General features: G+C 40.5%; 1 protein-coding gene across 1 annotated transcript in view; it reads left to right on the forward strand.

Annotated features, from left to right (window-relative positions):
- The window catches only part of LOC122803256 (retinal guanylyl cyclase 2-like), a 665947-nt gene that overhangs the window by 291227 nt on the left and 353844 nt on the right, over positions 1-20876 (forward strand). Inside the window, exon 6 of the mRNA XM_044072849.1 lies at positions 6331-6471. Coding sequence (XP_043928784.1) covers positions 6331-6471 — 141 coding nt within the window. The remainder of the gene's footprint in view (positions 1-6330; positions 6472-20876) is intronic.

Consider the following 20876-nt stretch of genomic DNA (forward strand, 5'->3'; position numbering starts at 1 on the left):
AGAACTCTTTGTGGTTGCCCTTTACCTGGGTAGCTATTTTACCTCATATCAGATTTAATTTCATTTGATCTAGGTCCAGTGTTTCTTGCTATGTGTACCATGAGTTTTTTTTCATCTTGAGAGGTACATTTATTTTTACATGCAATTATTGCTTTTCTTTTTTGTTATAAAGCCTGTTTATATTGGGTTCCATCACGGGAGTTATTTTTGAATTTGGCATTGTATTTATTTTGGAGGGGGAGAAATGCTTCTATACAGCTATTCACATATGCATGGAGTTTGAAGGTAAAGGATTCTGCATAATCAGTGAGGTCACCGAGTTGGAAGGAAACGTTGAATTTAGCCAAATCTGTGAATAGTGAGGTATTTGAGGATGTTTCTGGCTACTGCCTTAAAGTGAATGCAACTGATTTGTGGTCTGATTTGACCAGGGAAGGAGTTACAGTTGGTAGGGAGCAGAGCTCCTATAATGCTGTGGACCAAGTCCAGGATTTTATCATCCCTGATTGGTATGTGGACTAACTGGTCCAGAAAATTTGCATTGATGATGTCCAGAAATCTCTGGGCATGCATGTTAGAGGATGTATATGTCTCAGGTTAATCAAGGGGTAGCTGAAGTGTCCTAGGAGAATGGAGTTTGGCTTAATGCTTAGGGAATCCATACTAGTTAGGTAGGAGTTATGGGTTGAGGAGGACATAGAGGGGGGGTATCTTATAGGTAGTCATGATGTAATAAGGGGTCTTGTAAATGATACATTGAACATGGAGGAGTTGTAGCTCATTATCTTGTATAATTAATCTGGAAGTGAAGCATTTTTTTTTCCAATATGGAGAAATTACTACCTTCAGTACCTTCACCTAGTTTTATGGGCCAGAATGTGTGGTAGGCATGTGCACCCTACGCTGATCGAAAGTTTGTTTGTTTGTTTAATTTAACTGTTGAGGCTGCCCACTAAAGTGTGCTAGCCTGTGTAACTGATTTATTACTGTTTCTGCATTTTCTGTGTGTTTCTATCTAAAAACAAAAAAAACAAAAAAATAATCCTTGTTTTCCCGCCTCTCCTCGACTAGTTTAGACCAGTTTACAGGCTCTGCTGTATTCTGGGCTGTGGTGTAGTTCCTATGCTGTCCATTACCTTACTTGGATAGAAGGAAGTTTCTTTGCTCACCAGTGGGAGTGGGGAGCCTTGAACAGCCTACCTGTCCCTGTAGGAAGTGACCTCAGCACAAGAGCTGTACTAATTGGTTGTTTTGGATCATTTCTAGCTCTTTTGAAGTTCCCTATTTAAAATCTGCGTTTGCACGGCTTTGCGCAGTTGTGCACATAGCGCAGCGCCGGTTAAACTTCTTCTGGCTCCGCCAAGTCTGCTCTTCAAATTTTCCCTTAAAGAAGCTCTACTCTTAGTATAATCAGACTACTCGCTATATTATAAGCCTAGCACTTGTTCTCAAAACTTCTCTACTAAGTAAGCACTCTCATACTAAGTAAGCACTACATCCACCTACCACCCCTGTGAATATCCACTTCCCTTAAAGGCACAGCACTCCCTTATACTGTTCTAGCATGTCAAGTGGTAGATTACTGGTATCCTGTCCAGTTCAGCTGGTTAATCTGGGTATCTTGAGACAATGCTACAATTGTCTCATGTACACAGACAACCCTCTCCTCCTCCCAACAAACACAAATACATGTGAGAGATGCAACTATATAGCCAAACTGGAGGCTGAACTCTCTCAACTCAGGGCTGGCATGACCAGACAGGAGGAGATGGTAACCACATACACAACAAACCCAGTCCCACATAGACCTACCACAACTCCAAACCAAACACATAAAAACACAAAGACATACTCAAAGGCTCTAATAAAAAAACTTACCAAAACAACAGAGGCTCCCAAAGCAGACATCCAAAAATCCACCACCTCAAAACAAAACACATGCAACACATACTTCAATAAATCAGTGTGTCAATCAATCACAGCCCTTAAGGCCAAACACCATGCCTGATACACTAGTAATAGGTGACTCTATAGTCAGACACACTGATGTCCAGCTTACCAGGCTGAACAAGGAGAGGGTGACTGTGAGCTGCCTATCGGGATCTAGGATCCGCCACATAACACACGCACTCAGGTCACTCCAAAGCAAGTACAAATATGACTCCATCATTGTCCATGCTGGCGTGAATGACCTGAGACGTACCTCCCTGGATTACATGAAAAGAGACATAGAGGAGCTCTCTGATTATGTAGCCCATGCTGGTATGACCCTGACCCTGAGCAGCATCTTGCCCTCACCAAGAATGATGCCACAATACAAAGACAAGATGATCAGCTTTAATAATTGGCTCAAGTACTGGTGCCATTCTAAGGGGATCCAATGTCTGTCTGCCTGGGATGACATGTTGGATAAGCCATGCCGCTTCGCAAGTGTCGGCTTGCACCTGTCACCACTGGGCTTCCGGATATTGGCTAAGGCTCTTGCCACCCCCATAGTGCCTTTTTTAGGCAAGGCTCAAAAGACAAACCCACCTCCTTAGAAAACAATAATGGAAAAAAACTAAGGGTAATGCTGCTCAACGCCAGAAGTCTAAATCTCAAGATGCAGGCACTCAATGCACTCCTCAGTATGGAGAACATTGACGTCTGTGCAGTAACTGAAACCTGGTTCAAGGCTCCTGAGAGCACCCCAGCACTACCAGGCTACACCTCGTATCATGCTTTTCAGCCCTAAAACCCAGGCCGAACCACAAAGGGAGGGGGAGTGTCCATATTCATCAAGGACACCCACACCTCCAGGTTAGCAATACATGAAGCATCGGAGACCATACAGGTGCAACTAACCATAGGCAAAACTGCTAAACAACTGGTAGCATGTTACAGACCACCCTCCCAATCTCAGGAACCCCACTCAGCCTTCCTGAAGACATTGGAGGATATGAATGTATCACAAAATACCATCATACTGGGAGACTTCAACTACCCTAACATAGATTGGGTACATTATTCTAGCCCTAACACCCTAGCCCAAAGGTTCCTGGAATTCATAAATTCAAATGCACTGGAACAACTAGTCACCTCTCCCACTAGGGGAGATAATATACTAGACCTGATCATCACAAACATGGGGACAAAATGCTCCACACCAGAGGTATACCCTTCACTAGTGAGATCTGACCACAAACAAATCACCCTGGATATACATATCCCACCTCCACCCCCAGCACAAAAGACCACAGTGAAAAACTTCTCAAAAGCAGACTTCACTCTTCTTAAGACTGAGATGGTATCCTTTAAGCCCACTGGGCCAGTGGATACCACATCCCACAATGCTGAATCCTTCACAAATGCTTTCTATGGACATCTCCAAGAATGCATGGATCATGCAATCCCAAATAAATCCAAGTCCCTCTCCAACAAAGGCACACGTCCTGTCTGGTGGACCTCAGCCATAAACAAATTGTATAACAAAAGAAGGAAGCTACTGCACGACAGAGCAAAATCCCATAAAGGGAAGACATCTCTGATCAACACTAGCAGAAAACTACATTCTCTCATAAAAACATCCAAGGCCAACTTTGAGAGAAAAATCGCTAAGGACACTAAAGATAACCACAAAGCCTTCTTCAGTTGTGTTAGAAACCTGGGCAGAAACCCTCAGATATGCTCAGAGTTAGTTCACAACAACAAAAAATACACTGAACCCAACATTCTGGCTGACAGGTTCAGTGCAAATTTCTCCCCTCCCTCACCCCCAAAAGAAGAAATACTTATACCAGCTGAATGTAATCTCCCTGTCATCTCAGATGTCCAGGTGAGAGCCGCCCTCAGCAAAGCTAAAAACACAGCATCAATGGGACCTGACAGTATCCCGGGTTGCATGCTACGTGAACTCCAAGAGGCGCTAAACCTGCACATAAAAATGCTATTTAACCTTAGCCTTACTACAGGATATGTACCTGAACACTGGCGTACAGCAACAGTGGTCCCACTCCACAAAGGCGGTACCTCTACAGACCCTGGGAACTACCGCCCCATAAGCTTAACCAGCCTGGTCTGCAAAGCTATGGAAAGAATCATTATGGAACTCATAAACAGAGACATTGGGGACCTACAGACACTTGACCCCAACCAGTTCGGCTTTGTAAAGGGCAGATCCTGCCTTTTGAACCTGGTTGACTTTTTCGAAACAGTCACTAGAGCCATTGATGAGGGCAAAGCAGTCCATACAGCCTACCTGGACTTGGCTAAGGCCTTCGACACAATACCCCACTCAGGCATCATAGATAAGCTCAACAGCTTAAATGTAAACCCTTATGTCACTAGATGGGTTGCAAACTGGCTAAAGGACAGAACCCATAAAGTTAAAATCGCTGGAGCAATGTCAGACTCAAAGCCAGTCACAAGTGGTGTCCCACAGGGATCTGTCCTGGGACCCCTCTTGTTCGGCATTTATTTCTCAGATGTTAAAGCAAACATGGGAGGGTTGTGGCTGACAAAGTTTGCAGATGACTGCAAACTAGGCGCCATAGTCGACACACCAGCGGACACATACATCCTACAAAAAGGCCTCACAGAAACGGACAACTGGTGCCGGAGTCATGGCCTTAAACTAAATGCCAAAAAATGTATAGTCATCCCCTTTGGGAAAAACAAAGTACCCACAAATTATCACATAGACAGCAACCCACTGAGTATGGAAAAAGTAATCAGAGACCTAGGGACCCAAGTCGACAGCGACCTCTCATTTGACACCCACATTGCCAAAGTGGTTAGAAAGACATTCTACCTTGCACACCTTATCATGAAGGGATTCACATCCAGATCCAAGGATGTCATTGTACCCCTATACTCCTCCCTCATCAGACCCATGATTGAGTACAATGCCCCATTTGGTATGTAGCTCACTCGGCATTTGCAACAGCTGGAGAGACCACAAAAGTACCTCACCAAGAGGATCAAGGGTCTACAACATATGTCTTATTCTTCCAGACTAAAGAAACTCCAGCTCTATTCAGTAGCATACCGTCTGCTCAGAGGTGATCTCTGCCTGACGTACAAGGCCATGTCCAATCAGGAACTGATGGACATGCTCCACCTCAAAAAATCCAAATCCATCAGAACCACGAGAGCTAAAGACTTAAACATCGGCACAAATATGAATAGGACATGCTGGAAGGATAGATTCATAACCCAGAGGCTTCCCATGCTCTGGAACAAGATCCCAGTTCATGTTAGGCAGAGCCCCTCACTGACTCTCTTCAAGAGAAATCTTGATGAGTGGATGGGAGATCGTAAGTTTACCCCAGGGGTCACATCTGTGTCACTACTAGACAGGGGCACAGTAAACTAATTCTATTATATAAGGGGACCTTCACTGTGTCACTACTAGACAGTGGCACAGAATTCTAAATCTATTCTGTGCATTTTTGTACCATTTCATGGGGTGGCGAAAGCCACATCACTATGGCTAGGCTTACAAATGCCCCAGGGCAGATAGCCTAGTACTAAACTATGAAACTATGAAACTATAAAAGTTGGCAATACTTTAGAAAGTTCATATACATTTATGTGTTTTTGTAAAGTAGAATGTTATGTAATCCTTATGCATTATTAATAAAGTATTAATAGGCAATGAAAAACAAATAAATGGCATTAAAGGAGAGAGTGCTTACCTGGGGGTGGAAGAAACAAAACATCCCTTTCTTAGAGCTACAGTAGGGAAAGTAAAGATAAACAGAACATAGACAAGTGAAGATTGTGAAAATATTTTATTTATGAACATAAAAATGTTTACAGGATCCTGTGTGTGTATATTTTGTTTCTTGAGTAATTTAACAATTGAATTGTCTATGGGACTGTTTAACTGACTATGAATTTGCCTGTCAGTTATGATGAAACTGTAAGTTAATAAATATTTAAACTATATGCACCTTGTCATACCTACACAGCTGTGTTGAGATATCACTTGTGGTTGCTGAAATGTTTGTAATATCAAGTGCACTTTATAAACTAAATTACAAAAGGCATTGCAGTTTTGTGTTAATATCTAAACTGAAACAGATGGCATAAAGGACTAAATACAGCTCATGCTATATTCAACTAACACAATATTGTACATCACTTAGCATTTACAATGTTGCTACTCAAAAAATCTGTCACACAATTGCTGTTAAATATTCCTTTTTAATGTGTTGCAAAAGTACTGTACAGTAACTTTGTCACCAGAATAAAAATGCAGTTTTCCGAGTCAGTAGCGACTTAAAAGATATTTAACAATTAATTTGTTCCTCTGTCTTCTTGAGTTATATTATTTTATTTTTCTTTCAGAAACTGAGCATCGAAGAACATAATGACTCCATTTCCAAAAGTTTATCAGACGCTAAAAGCCTGAAATCATTGGCACAATCTATGTCAACAAAGAGCATAGCAGCAGCGACCTATGAGACCTCCAACATAGCCCTCTATGAGGTAACGTTTTCAAAGAGCAGTTTGTGACTAACTACTTCATATAATACACTACAAAATAAAAACATTCATATCTGATACATGGTATCTTTTTAGGCCTTAGAGAATGAAATCTGTTTCATAGCTTACCACATGTGCTTCTGTGCACTGCTTGGGTTGTACTGTAATTAAACTTATCCTTCCTGTTCTGTGACACTGTGAAGGCATAACTGTGACCCTCAGCTGACCTCTTTATGCTGCCTGCATGCTTAACCTATCATTCCACTTGCGATTGCTAATGTCTTGTTTGATGCGGTCTCCTGTCTGGAGAAGAGTGTGTGCACAGATGTGGTGAACATCATTTCTACAGCTCTGTTAGAAATATAAAACACCTAATTACAAGTCCCACAACTTAAAAAAAAACATACAGAAAAGAAAAGGAAAGTGTTTGCACCTAGCAATATGGGGGTCTATGCCTTAATCACCACTTCTTCTAATAAATACTTAATCTGAGATCAATCTAACTTACATTAGAGGGAATATTTAGAGGTGCCATGACCTCAAATTTAGAGATATATTTCCTCTATTCACACACATAAAAAGAGGGTTTGGCATACTTTAATTAGTTATTTATTTAGGACAGAGCCTATTTTCAGCAGAAGCCCAGGAAGAAATGCTCCAGATGCATGTCTTTGGAATGTGGGAGGAAACCAGAGTACCCGGTGGAAACTCAGATGAAGCAGGGAGAATATTCAGACTGCGCAAAAGGCACTCCAGTCGAGAATCGAATTGGAGAACCTCTTGCTGTGAGGTGACAATGTTAGCACCACTGATATATAGATATATATATATATATATATATATATATATAGATATATATACAGCTATACACACACACACACACACACACACACACACACACACACACACACACACACACACACACACACACACACACACACTCACACACACACACACACACACACACACACACACAAGCAAAGTATATATATTTAACAAAAGGGTATGTGTATTTGGGAATATGTGTAGGTAAGTGTGAGATCTTTTTTATACAGTAACTGCTATTTTCTATGTAAGACAGATGCTGGGTTTCTATTCAAGCAAGAATGTATCAATAAGTAGTTTTGCATGTGTCATTTAAGGCTTGAGATGTGGGGTGTATATAGGTAAACATCGTATCTGTGATACAGAACTTGCAGTGTTTGTGTTTTTCATTTGTATAAATGATTAAACGGTACCAATGTGTACTGCGGAATTTAGTGAGTCTGGTCCATTGTTCGCAATGTCTGTCCATCTGAGTGGTGAGTGATAGGAGTAAGTCTGTGTGTGTGTGTGTGTGTGTGTGTGTGTGTGTGTGTGTGTGTGTGTGTGTGTGTGTGTGCATGTGTGCATGTATGCATGTGTGTGTGTGTGTGTGTGTGTGTGTGTGTGTGTGTGTGTGTGTGTGTGTGTGTGTGTGTGTGTGTGTGTGTGTGCGTGTGTGTATGTGTGTGTACGTTCATAGGTTCATAGGTAGGTACTAGGCTACTCGCCCTGGGGCCTATATAAGCCTAGCCAAAAAGGTGCCCTGGCTTTTGCCACTCAAGAAAATTATTTTCCTTTGCCCCTGTCGAGCAGAGCCACAGATGTGATCCCCGGGGTGAATTTCCTGTTTCCCATCCAATCATCAAGATTTATCTTGAAGAGTGCTAATGAGGAGCTTTGTTTGATATAGATAGGTAGTTTGTTCCAGAGTTTGGGAAGTCTCTGGGACAGGAATCTATCCCTCCAGCATGTTCTGTTTATTGTGGTGACAAGGTTTAGGTCCCTAGAGAGTGTAGCTCTGAGGGATTGGAATTTCTTTAAGTGCAGCATGTCCAACAGCTCTGGGTTTGATATAGCTTTGTATGTTAGGCAGAGATCGCCTCTGAGTAGGCGATATGCGACAGAGTAAAGATGGAGTTCTTTAAGACAGTCTGCGTAGGCCATCTGTTTGAGGCCGGTAATCTTCTTTGTGAGGTATTTCTGCAACCTTTCCAGTTGTTGTAGATGTCTTGTGAGGTACATACCAAAAGGGGCGTTGTCCTCTATAATGGGTCTAATGAGTGATGAGTAGAGGAGAACAATGACCTCTTTTTTCCTGGATGAGAAACATTTTGTGATGAGGTGTGCCACATATAAGGATTGCCTGACTACTGTGGTGATGTGATTATCAAAGAAGAGACTACTGTCATGTGTCCCAAGGTCTCTTATTACACTTTTGGTGTTAAGTAGACTACCACCTATGTGATAGCTCATGGGTACAGAGTTTTTACCAAAGGGGATGGCAATGCACTTTTTGGCATTGAGCTTGAGGCCATGATTTGACACCAGGCATCTGTCTCCATGAGGCCCTTTTGTAGGATGTCCACATCATTAGGAGTTTGGATTATGGCTCCTAGTTTGCAGTCATCTGTGAACATCGTTAGCCAAAGACCTTCTGTGTTAGCCTGTACTTCAGAAAAGTAGATACCAAACAGGAGAGGACCCAGGATTGAACCCTGTGGTATTACACTTGTCACTGGTCTGAAGTCAAATTTTGAGTCTGCTACTTTCACAGTGTGGGTTCTGTCAGTGAGCCAGTTGGCAACCCATCTTGTGACATAGGGATTTATACCTAGTTTAGTGAGTTTATCTATAATTCCAGAGTGGGGGATGGTGTCAAAAGCCTTGGTGATCTAGATAGGCTGTGTGAACCACCTTACCCTTGTCTAAGGCTTTGGTGACTGCTTCAAAGAAGTCTATCAGGTTTAGGAGACATGATCTGCCTTTTACAAACCCGAACTGGATGGAGGTCCAGAGTTACCAATGTCTTTGTGTATAAGACCCATGATGATATGTTCCATGGCCTTGCAGACCAGGCTCATTAGGCTAATGGGGCGATAGTTCCCGGGGTCTGTGGTGGCTCCCCCTTTGTGGAGTGGGATAACCATCACTGTGCACCATTCAGTGGGCACAAAGTATGAGGTGAGGCTATGACTGAACAAGGTGATTAGTTGGGGTGCCATTTCATTCTGCAGTTCATGTAGAATGCAGCCTGGGATGTTATCAGGTCCCATGGATGCTGTGTTCTTGGCTTTGGAGAGTGTGGTTTTTACCTGTGCAGCCGTGATTACAGGAACTTTGCATTCTTACGGTATAGAGATGGGCCCTTTAGGGGGTGAGAGGGGTGTAAAGTTAGCATTGAACCTATCTGCCAGTATGTTGGCAATATCAGTTGGTTCTGTATATTTAGTGCCATTGTGCTGTAACTCAGAGCAGATCTGAGTGTTGCCATTGAGATTTTTGACATAGCTATAGAATGCTTTGTGGTTGTCTTTAGAATCAGTGGTGATTTTGTTTTCATAACTAGCTTTGGAGGATTTTATGAGGGATCTCAGCTTCTTACTAAGGCTGACCAGGGAGTTCCTCCAATCATGGGATTTTACTCTTTTTTGCAACAGTTTATTTCTTCTGTTGTAGAGTTTGCTTATGGCAGGGGACCACCAGATTGGCAGTGCATTTGTGTAGGATTTAGCAGTCGTACCTCTATTGTGCATCTGCATGGGTGTCATGAAGTTTGCCACTTCTGTCTTAAGAAGTGTGAAGTTGGCTTTGGAGAATTTTTTTACAGTGGTTTCTCTAATAGGGGGTGGGGGTGGGATTTGGATGTTTAGGGTGATTAGCTTGTGGTCAGATCTGACCAATGAGGAATTGACCTCTGGTGTGGAAAACCAGTCGCCCATGTTGGTAATGACCAGGTCTAGGATATTGCTGCCCCTGGTGGGGCTTTGGATAAGTTCATCCAAGGTGTTGGAATTTATGAATTCCAGAAAACGTTGAGCAGAAGAGTTGGTACATGAGTAGTTTTCCCAGTTAATGGTGGGGTAGTTGAAATCACCCATTATTAGGGTGTTGGGTTGTACCCTAATATTTTCCATTGTATCAAGAAATGAGGAGTGAGAATTCTCTAAGCTCCTAGAAAGGTGCATTCACATACAATTCTTAAACTTTCTTCTTGCTAAACAAATTCTACCTCCTTCACAGCACAGATTCAGAGCAGGTCACAGCACTATAACTGCCTCGATATCCTTCATGGATGCCGTAAACAAAGCTCAGGACTCAGACAAACCTGTTCCCTCCTTATTCCTAGACCTATCAAAAGCTTTTGATACAGTCTCACATCCATTACTTCTACAACAACTCTAACATTGGTGCATCTTCCTCCACTGTTAATTGGTTCTCAAGCTACCCATCAGGTAGACAACAGGCTGTTAAATGGAAAAACTCTCTCTGCCCATATCTTCACAACCTCACAGGTGTCTCCCAAGACTTCATACTAGGCCCCCTCCTTATCAACAACCTCCAGTCTTCATCTAGCCAATCCTCTGTCATTCAATATGCAGATGATTTTACACTTACATGTTCCACTGATTACATATCCCTCTTGCAACAAATCACTCAGCAAGCCTTAACTTGTATTGAAATCTGGTTCTACAACAATCAAGTGGCACTTCATCCAAATAAAACCAAACTACTCCTCTTTACCCCAAAGAAGAAAGCTCTGTTAAGCAAGAAACAATTCAGTATCAAGTTCCAAAACAAACAGCAATTAAAGTTGTTGCTTACACCAAATTACGATGAGCATTAAAATGTGACTTGTACATACAACACAATATTAGCAAGGCACACCAGAAACTAGGTATACTGCAACAGCAAAAGCATTTTCTTAATGCTTCAACCAGAGAAACCCTTGCAGTCACTTACTTAATCCCTTCTCTAATCTATGGTGCTCCTCTACTCACAAACCTTCAACCCTCGTTAAAAACTAAGCTTGCAACATGCTACAATAAAATTGCCAAGTTTGCTACCAATGCAAAATATTTCATTCACCACTGAACATCCCTCCTCCCTTAACTGGCTCACACTTCCTCACTACCTCACTAACTGACTACTGCGCATAAAATACTCTACAAACCTTTCCTCTGTCCTACCCTTAGTTCACTATTTAGCCACTATCTACCCACAAGATCACTCAGATAAGAAAATCAGCGACTTCTGCTGGTCTACAAACTCAGACTACCAGCCAGAGAACTTCTATACTGCTATACCATAACTAGAGCCTGGAATGCCCTCCCATTAGTATTAAAACTATTCAAACCATATCTTCCTTCAAAACCTCTTTACATATGTATCTCTCCTCATTCTGGAATTGTATATGCACTGAGTCCCCAGCCCTTAAATAGGTGTGTACTAGGCTAACGGCCGTGGAGCCTATATAAGCCTAGCCCAAGAAGATTTCCTAGCAACAGGATGCCCAAAGTTAGTTCCCAGTGCCCCTGTCAAGCAAGGCCACTGAAGTGATCCCCGGGGTGAACTTCCTATTGTCCATCCTAATCCTAAATCACTTACTCAGTCCTAACATACTCTCTCTTTTGATTTATACATTCTTCTGTTTCATTCCAAAATATTATCTCATAATAAGACCTTATCATAATAATGGCTTTTTTTGGCAGTAGTTCATATAAGCTTAGCTCTTTCACTGCTCTTTTTTATCCATGCTGTAATTTAAGCCTGTAATAATTGTTGCAATTTGACATTTGTTCTATATTGTTGAATATCTGCTTTTGTAAATAGTTACATTGTGTAACTGATTATTTCTTTCTTATGTATTTTTTTCTTTAAATAATTGTTTTATTGTGGATCTTTTATCCATGGGCTTCCACTGAAAATCAGCTCATACTGGTCCAGTGGACTATCCCGGTAATCAAATGCCACTAAATAATAAATAAATAAATAAATAGGTCTGTATGAGAAAAGTGCTTACTTTATGAATTAAGGTATGTATAAGTTACTTAGAGTGGTTATTTTGCTATTTTACTGTGTTAGCTGAAGCTTCATACCCTGTGAGTTGTTCTTGTAATCTATCTTTGCACAGTATGCAAGCCACGAGCTCAGAATGTGTTCAAAAGAATTACTACTCAGTCATGTCACACTGAGCCTGCATTATCCAAAGTTTAATGGTCATGAGGAAAGAGTCCTTCTTAAAAATCATTAAAACATTAAATATTATACAAGTGCTCTTTTATTTAAATAACATTTTAATTGATGTAAATCATTGACACCATGTGATGGCAAAATTTTAATTTAGAAATCCAATAATTTTCTTGTATACCATTTGTAGCGCTTTTTCACACCATTACATTTAATATCAACTTTTTTTTTTCTTTCCGAGAATCTGGTATACAGTCCTATTCCTACAATCCAGTAAAACAAGCCAATTATTATATTAGCCATCTCAGGTACTGTATGTGTGATTTTCTAGTTTCTCTGACTGAAGATCTCTTAACAATCTTACAAAACTGAAGTATCATAGAGCACCTTGTGTGATAGGTTGTAAGACTGCATTTGTCCTCTACCAATTACACTCCAACATTTTTCTCAGAAGATCCCACACTTAGGGTTATGATTGGTGCTAAAGGATGCCATGATGTCATAAGCTGATTATGGTAACTGAATTGTTGAGACTTACAATGTTAAGTACAGGGATGCGGAGATTGAATGAAAGTCTAGACTCAACATTAACTAAGTCCAAGATGGCCATTTCTTGGAATATTCCCTTCTTCTGAGGTATGGTGATATCAGAGTTGGTATATATAACTCTGTGCATATGTAGCTGGCCCCTATTTTTTCAGCATGTGGGATTCAACTTTTCCAAGTCTTGATATTTATTTATTAATTCATTTATTTATTTTATTTGCATCTGGTTTCTGAAACCCTAACCATCCCTTTTAAGGTGATGTTACATGGTGTCCTCTGCAGTTCAGACTGGGCTGATGTTGTAGGCATGCCTGCAGGCTCGGGCATACGTTTGGTCAGGATAGCATGGACTAAGTTCTTCCCTTTTAACAAGAAATTCAGGAACAGCAACTTCTATGCCTTGCAGGACCTCGATGATAACCTACTAAAAAGAAACCAGGCTGTCACCACTGATGAGGACCTTCATGACCCTCATCCATCTCCTTACGTTTCCTTTTACAATCCAACCAAAAAAGTAAAGACGTTTACTCATCATACAGGGATGGTGATGAAACATCTCAGTTTTCTCTCTCTCTCTCTCTCTCTCTTTATAGAGGATGTCTCAAACAACCCAGCAACAACAGTCCTGAATATAGTCTGGTACGCCCCAGAAAAGGAAAGTTCTATGAGTTTTCCTTACTTGTTGCGTCATTACCTAGAGCTAGTAGGATCTAGATAATATCAGTCTCAGCCATATCAAGAACTTCACAGGTTCTTTCCCTAAAAAGTGTCCCACTGAATGTCCAGCCAATTTCACTGGAGACGTTGGGACAGTCACAGACTATATTGCCTAAATGGTCCATAAAAGCTGTCCATATCTGGAACAGTATCAGAGGTTTTACTACCACCTTTTCCTTGTCCTGAAATAGATTTCAACCTTTTCTTGATCTCAGTGACTTCAACCCACAAATGAGGTGGCATTCTTTCCATGCAGGGTACCTTAATGACATAACTAGGTGTGATGGATACCTTTTGGCACATCAGTGCACTAGATCCACACAGGAGGTTTCTCTGTTTTCCTCTGTGTGATCATGACTCCAAGTACAGAGTAATAGCATCCAGATTTTCTTCAGTGCTCAAATAATTTACCAAGGAATCTCAAGCAGTCTTGCAGTAAAGGGAAATTTGTGTATTTCATTATATGTATGATTGGCTCTTGATGGCCAATTCAGAGAGTTCCTGGAGGCATCCCTTTAGAAGGCATGCTCCACTGATTTTGTTTCAGTCCCTGGGGTTATCATGCACTAGAAGAAGTCCTCTCTCAATCACTCACAGAGAGTAACCTTTATAGGCCAAGACTGAGAACTCTTCAAGTGCTGAATATTCCTGTTCTTGAGGAAAGACTAGGAAGCCATTACACAGTTAGTAGGGATTTAGTGCAGGTATGTGATTTTCTGTGTTTGAAGATAGATGAAGCTTTTAGGTGCCCTCTATACACCTGAAAATACAGGTAATGCAGTAGACTGTGAAATTTCAGTGACAATAGGTTGCACTGCCATTATGAATCCACCCCTGGTGTCATATCCCTCCTGATGCCGTGAACTGGTGGACATTCTCCATCAACTTTAGGGTAGGCTCCCTTTTTCTGCATCCTGACCTGCGACAGGTACTAATGGAGCATAGTTTACTGATGGGGTGAGGAGCTCATATTTGCTCCCACCCATTTCAAACAGCATAGTCTCTCAGAGAGAAAGACATCCACATATGTCAGTTGATACTGACAGCTGTGTTTGTCCTTAATGGCCTTGGAGACAAAGCTACTTTGGTAATCCCCAACATTCAGTCAGAAAATAATCCATGGCATTGTACCTAAACAAGCAAGGAGACTTGATTGTACATCTTTCCAAACTGTGAAGAACATCTCACAGTGGTCCACAGAGAAGGAAATCAGTCTGTTGGCAGCTTCTATTCCAAGAAAAGTGAACAAACTGGCAGATTCTCTAAGCCAATTTTCCATTCGTTTCCTAGAACTGCAGATCTGCAGACTGTATTGTCTGGTCTGGTTCCACTGTAGGATGGTTTGCAGTCTATTTATCCCTTTTATCTCCCCATCCAGCTCAGTCTAGCAGTTCAGGTGTGAAAATGCAGTCAGAACACGCACCATCCAGTAGCATGTGAAATTTCTGTATGACTTCTTGCTGTTTCTGTTGATTCTGCATGTATCACAAAGTTCAGGGTATAAAGATTAAAGTTACTTTATATAACTTCAGACATAACTGCATTCATTCATTGCTCTGTATATTTATTTATTTTTATTCACCAACAAGGTAAATGAGCTGGTCCTAAGATCATTTTCAGTAATAAATAAGGTCTAATGGCAAAGGCAATGCAGTAAAACCATACATTTGACAAAACAAGAAATGATAACACAGAAACAACTAAATAGCAACGTGTTACTGTACATCATTAAAAAGTTGTTATAATAGCCTCTGTATAATTCATGAACATTTTTTGATTGTAATGTTTCATTTCCTCCTCCATTTCAGACTAACAATTATGTTTAATATGCACTCATTACCTTTCTGAAAATCAGGCTGGTTTCTCCTATTCATTGCTTGCCTCAGTTCTCAGCTCACCACTGGACTTTTTAACAATATGCTGATAATGGATGCAGTTAATGGTTTCTGTATATTTCACTCAAGGTGTTCTTGCAAATGCATCAGTACAACTATTTAATTCATGCTTTTTGCCTTATGTTTACATTGTGTTATGATTTCAGATTAATAACGAATTCCAGTTACTTTGCACATGTCAAATTCTATTTTAAATGTATTATATAGGTTTAAATACCTCTTTCTAACTTTCATATAGTCTACCTCATATAAAACCTGAGCCCTCCCCACCAAACCTCTCTTCCTAACCATTCTAGTTGTATCTGCACTGTTGCTTGTTGAGACAGCAGCACTTTAAATCCCTAAGTTTATCTCTGTTGTGTTTTATGTATTCTTACTCCATCATTGGCAAACTCTGTACACAGTTTAGCTATTACTACCTCTAACTGGTGTTCAGGCAAAGCTTGTCTTATGTTAGACAAGGTTGCACATTACTGGGAAAGCTCCATAACTCTCCAGCTGTTAAGATGACCTTTGAGGACCATAGATACATGCAGTTATCATGTTTCCAAATACAGATCCTGAACTGTATTACATCATTACTTGTTTTATTTGTGTGGACCCATGTATTGCTTTGAATACATACTGCTTAAGTTCTTTGTGGTTATGCTGAGATTTTTTGGCTTACCGGTCTTTTAGGTTTTGCGGTTCAGTCTGAGTGCCTGGTCTACAGTTTGCCTGTCGGCTGGTGGGCACTAGTGTATTGCTGTTTTTCTGCTACTCTTTTTTATAAACTGGCAGCACAGAGGACTAATGCACTGAGCTGTTTATGAGCTGCTTCCTGTAGTCAAGGATACGGGGTTTGATTCCTTCGACCTCCATTTGCCTATTGTGTAACTCTAAACAAATCACTTTAACAGAAATATTCCTGGATTGACCTTGAAAAGGGATATTTGTGTCCAGTGGGCTTACCTAGTTAACAAACTAATAAAATAAAAATAAATAAACTGTGTGGATGCTTAGATGCATGCATTTGAAGTGTTGGTTTCTTCATTTTGGAGCTGGCATTCATCTAGTCTGTTTTTTTTTTATTGAGTACATGTAAGTGCACAATGGCTATCTCTGACTACCTGCAACTTCTTTGGTGCTTTTGATTCTTGGTGTGAGTTCAATCTTTAATTGAGAAGTTGATGCTCTTTATCTGCATGCAGTTTTTTGGCATGAGCTTTTCCCTTTGCTTGGATGTTAACCCTTTTACTATGTATCTTTTTGGGCTTTATAATCTACTGGACTTTCCTCAAGTCAATGCTTTATGCACAACTGGACTCACTGTCATTCCATTCTCTTTAGATGCACTTGAGAAATTCACTGATGCCATGATCTGCTTGCTTGACACAAACATCTTCAGCATAGGCCCCAGCTCATATTAGAATGCCAACGTTAAGTAGAAGTGCTCTGCTCGTGATGACCAGGTACAGTCCATTTGGTACCCTACTAGCCCTACAAGTGAATTCTATCCATCGCTCATGCTCTGTAATCTTGCATTAACTAGGAATGATACTGTTTGCTGTCTGTACCAACCTCAGCTTTTCCACAGTGACTTGAGTGGTGGATAATGTTCTTAGGTATATATGGAGCCTTTTGAGGGCACTGCACCTCTTTTGTAATTCATATATTCCTGCTCAGGTATTCTGCCTTTGTCAGGAACATACATGTGAAGGCATAGAGGCATGTATTACACTAATCTTGGAAGGTGCTCCTGTCCTCTCCTGGGAACTGGTGCCTTTGCACTGGCTTCTCAGTACCTTGGAAAAAAACTCTTACAAAATAGCATCCATCCTTTTTAGCATGAGACATCCAGAGGACCTGCTGACTACAGACAGTTTTGAGCAATATTCTCTGTGGTCACCAAAAGACCACAGTATACTAATGAAAGGTCCAGCTGCAACAATTCTATGAGTATTTCAAGCACTTTGCATAACACTGACCATTTATTTATAATGAACACATAGCTGGCTAATATTTTTGGTCCTTATTTAGTGGCTACAGTGACCCTCTTGCATTTTCTTTATTCATTGTTCTAATCTTTAAAAGTCTTGAGGATGAAGTACGTTATTTTACTCTTCTATGTGGATGAACAAAGGTATGAGCAAACGTTAGGTTTTTCCTCATCCACTATCCTTGTGGTAGTGTAAGGACATTCCTACATTAATTCATCAATTTCCTCAGCAGCTTAGTGTTGACCCTTCCAAACTGGCTAACTTGGGTGATTTCAAGATTTGGATTAATGAGAACTTATTGATTCTTACAAGAAAAGTCAAGTGAATTAGGAAGGGATTTGGGGTTGTTCATGTTATTATATGTGCAACCTATCACCTTGGACATTCTTTGCACTTTATATTCCATCTGGGAGTGTTAATTCAGACCTGCTGAAGAACTGGTCTCTTGGTCTGACCATCACCTAGTTCATTTTGTCTTGGAGTTTTCTTTTCATTGTCTATCCAATATTAAGATGATGGAGTTCAGGAATTATAATAATTCATTATATCTGTCTTCCCATATCTCCTGCTGGACCACAGCATTAACAATTCTGAGAAGAACATAATTGACCGAAATGGTTCTCGGATGGTGGTCCTTGGTATGTTTGCAACATTTATGTATGCCTCATCTCTTAGATATAGTATCAATTATGGTTCCAACTTAAACTGCCAACTTCCAGTGGACACAGGTACAGTTTATCCTCTATGGTGACAGATTTAGAGTACATGAACATTATGGTAATTACCACTCCGCAACCTCAATCTCTTTGTCTGTGCTGACATCAGATGTGGCAAAATGGTCAGCCGGGCTATTTTGAGTATTGGATCAGTTGTGCAATGCAGCATCTCTTTCCAGTCAAATGGAAATGCCTGGGAACACTGAAGTGCTTCATTTTTGTATCAGTGTATCTATATTGCAGCAAATGTTGACTATCTGATTACTCAGAACTCCTGTCCTAGACTACAGTTGTGCCCCATACATCATGTGGTCTGGATCCCTGCACTAGTTGTCTGATTATTATCTGTCACTGAAGTCCTGCCTTCAGTTTCTTGTGAAGTTGATGGATCTTCTCTGAGAAATGAAATGCTTCCATCCGCTATGAAAAGGCTTTGTTTATCTCTTTTCTTGGGGAACCATCTTTGAATTCAGATATTTTCAGTCACTTTCACACCTCCCATTTAACAGGATGGTTATCAACGAGACATGTTATGCACAGTCTGAATCCTTCCTTCAGGTTCATGATTTCTCTGATCCTTGTGGTCCAGATCTCAGTCTTCTCATAGCACTGCCATCAGATTCAGAAGGTGTAAAACTATCTTCTGGTAACAACAGATCAGCATTTTCACATTTGTTCCTGCTTGATCTCTTTGCACCTTTTGAAATGGCTCATTGTGAGATACTTTTAAAGTCACTTAGGGGTTACAGTTCCTCCTGTATGTAATCTGAGGTTGATGTTCCCATGTGACAGAAACTTTTAGATGTGGCTGGATGGAAGGGCTGCAATATGCCAGGGTCAATTTTTAATTGGGTTGCAGCCTATGATTTTCTTTTTGAAGTGTTATGTGATCCTCAAAGAATCCAAGACTAACATACAGATTTTCTACTGCTTCACAATAGATCCAATGTAACCCCAAAATGTGATCATCTTTTATAATAAATAGATCTTTTATTTTCAAAAATATGAAATCATATTCTACAACTGTCTACCAAAATACCACATTACACAACAATGGTAAAATGGATATGGAGTAACTAAGTGCCACTAGGATAAGATCTCACAAGGTAGATGGATTGCTGACACTGCGGTGCCACATAAGGGAGGTGCTGCATGCCTGAATGTGTCATCCTTTGGATGAGGTGTTAAATTGAGGTCCCATCTGCTTTGAGTTGTTGGTAGTTCGATTGGATGTGAAAGATTCCACAGCACCTATAGAAAAGAGTTCATCAGTGCTCTGGCTAAATTTCCCCTGGTAGTGTAAATACCACCTCAGGTCGACCCTAAAAAGAGGCCACTAACCTAGTGGGACAAACCTGGTTAACAAAGGATAATAAATAGTTAAAGCATGAATGAATAACTAAAACTTACACCAACAAAGGTCAACTTCAAGTACAAATGCAAGCACAAACAATTCCCAACACTGCCCAGCTACTACATGGGAACATCAACCTCAGACAATTAAATAAACATTTTTACAGGTGATGAACCCTCTGTACCTTCGCTCTTTAAATAAGCTTACACTATGATTTCAAAACCTTGAGAGTAAGTGGAAGACTTAATTAACTCAAAGTTCTGCAAGGATTCTACTAAAACAGGTAGCTAATCCTGTCCTGAACAAAGTCCACATGATGTTAGCCCTGTATCATGCTTGTAAAGTGATCATCTCTATACTTATATAACACAAAGTATCAAAGGTTATAAAATCATCACCTTTACACTCATGCAATTGAAGCCTCACACATGCCTAATTGTGTAACTACTAAATAACTCTAGTTTTTTTACTGAACAAATAATAGAATCTTATGTTGAAAATCACAATCTCAATGGCATTGAATAGTGATATGAAAGTGTTAGTGGGTTATGGACTCCTTAGCCGTAAAGAATTGCATTCAGTTCTGCAAAGTTCCTTAACATCATTTAAGTCCATAACTAGTTACTAGGCATGCAGTCAAGGAAACTAGAGGGAACCTTAAACCAAAATTTCAGTTGCCCTAAAGCACCATATGGTTAAGTGACTTAGATTCATAGATCCATAATTCTTACTAGACTAACAAAGCAGGAGCCTTTCTAAGCTTAGCCAAGTTTTTCTGAAAGAATGATATTGTCCTATATCCAACTAGGACATTGAGAGCCATGCATTTATAAGCCATAAGGGACATGGGTTCCAGGCCTGGTGTAAATTTCCTATTTCCTATCCACTGGTCTAGGTTGTGCTTAAAAGGGCAATAGACAAACTGCGCTTCACAAATATGGGAAGTCTTTTCCATAGGAGGGGCATTCTCTGGGAGACATATCTGTCACTCCAGCATATTCTGTTTCTGTTTAATTCTGTGTAATGGGAGGTTGGCATAATGGTTAAGGTGTTTACCTTACAGACACAAGGTGCAGGGTTTGATTCTTACATCGGGTAATTGGGTAATTGGCTAGGCTTAAACTAGCCCATAAGGGCAATTAACCTAGTACTAACCTATGAATAATGTCCTGAAATTGTAATGTAAAGAAGTACTGTAATATGCTGTCAT

The sequence above is a fragment of the Protopterus annectens genome, chromosome 5.part1, assembly GCF_019279795.1.
Source record: "Protopterus annectens isolate FY-2018-M chromosome 5.part1, PAN1.0, whole genome shotgun sequence".
NCBI lineage: Eukaryota > Metazoa > Chordata > Ceratodontiformes > Protopteridae > Protopterus > Protopterus annectens.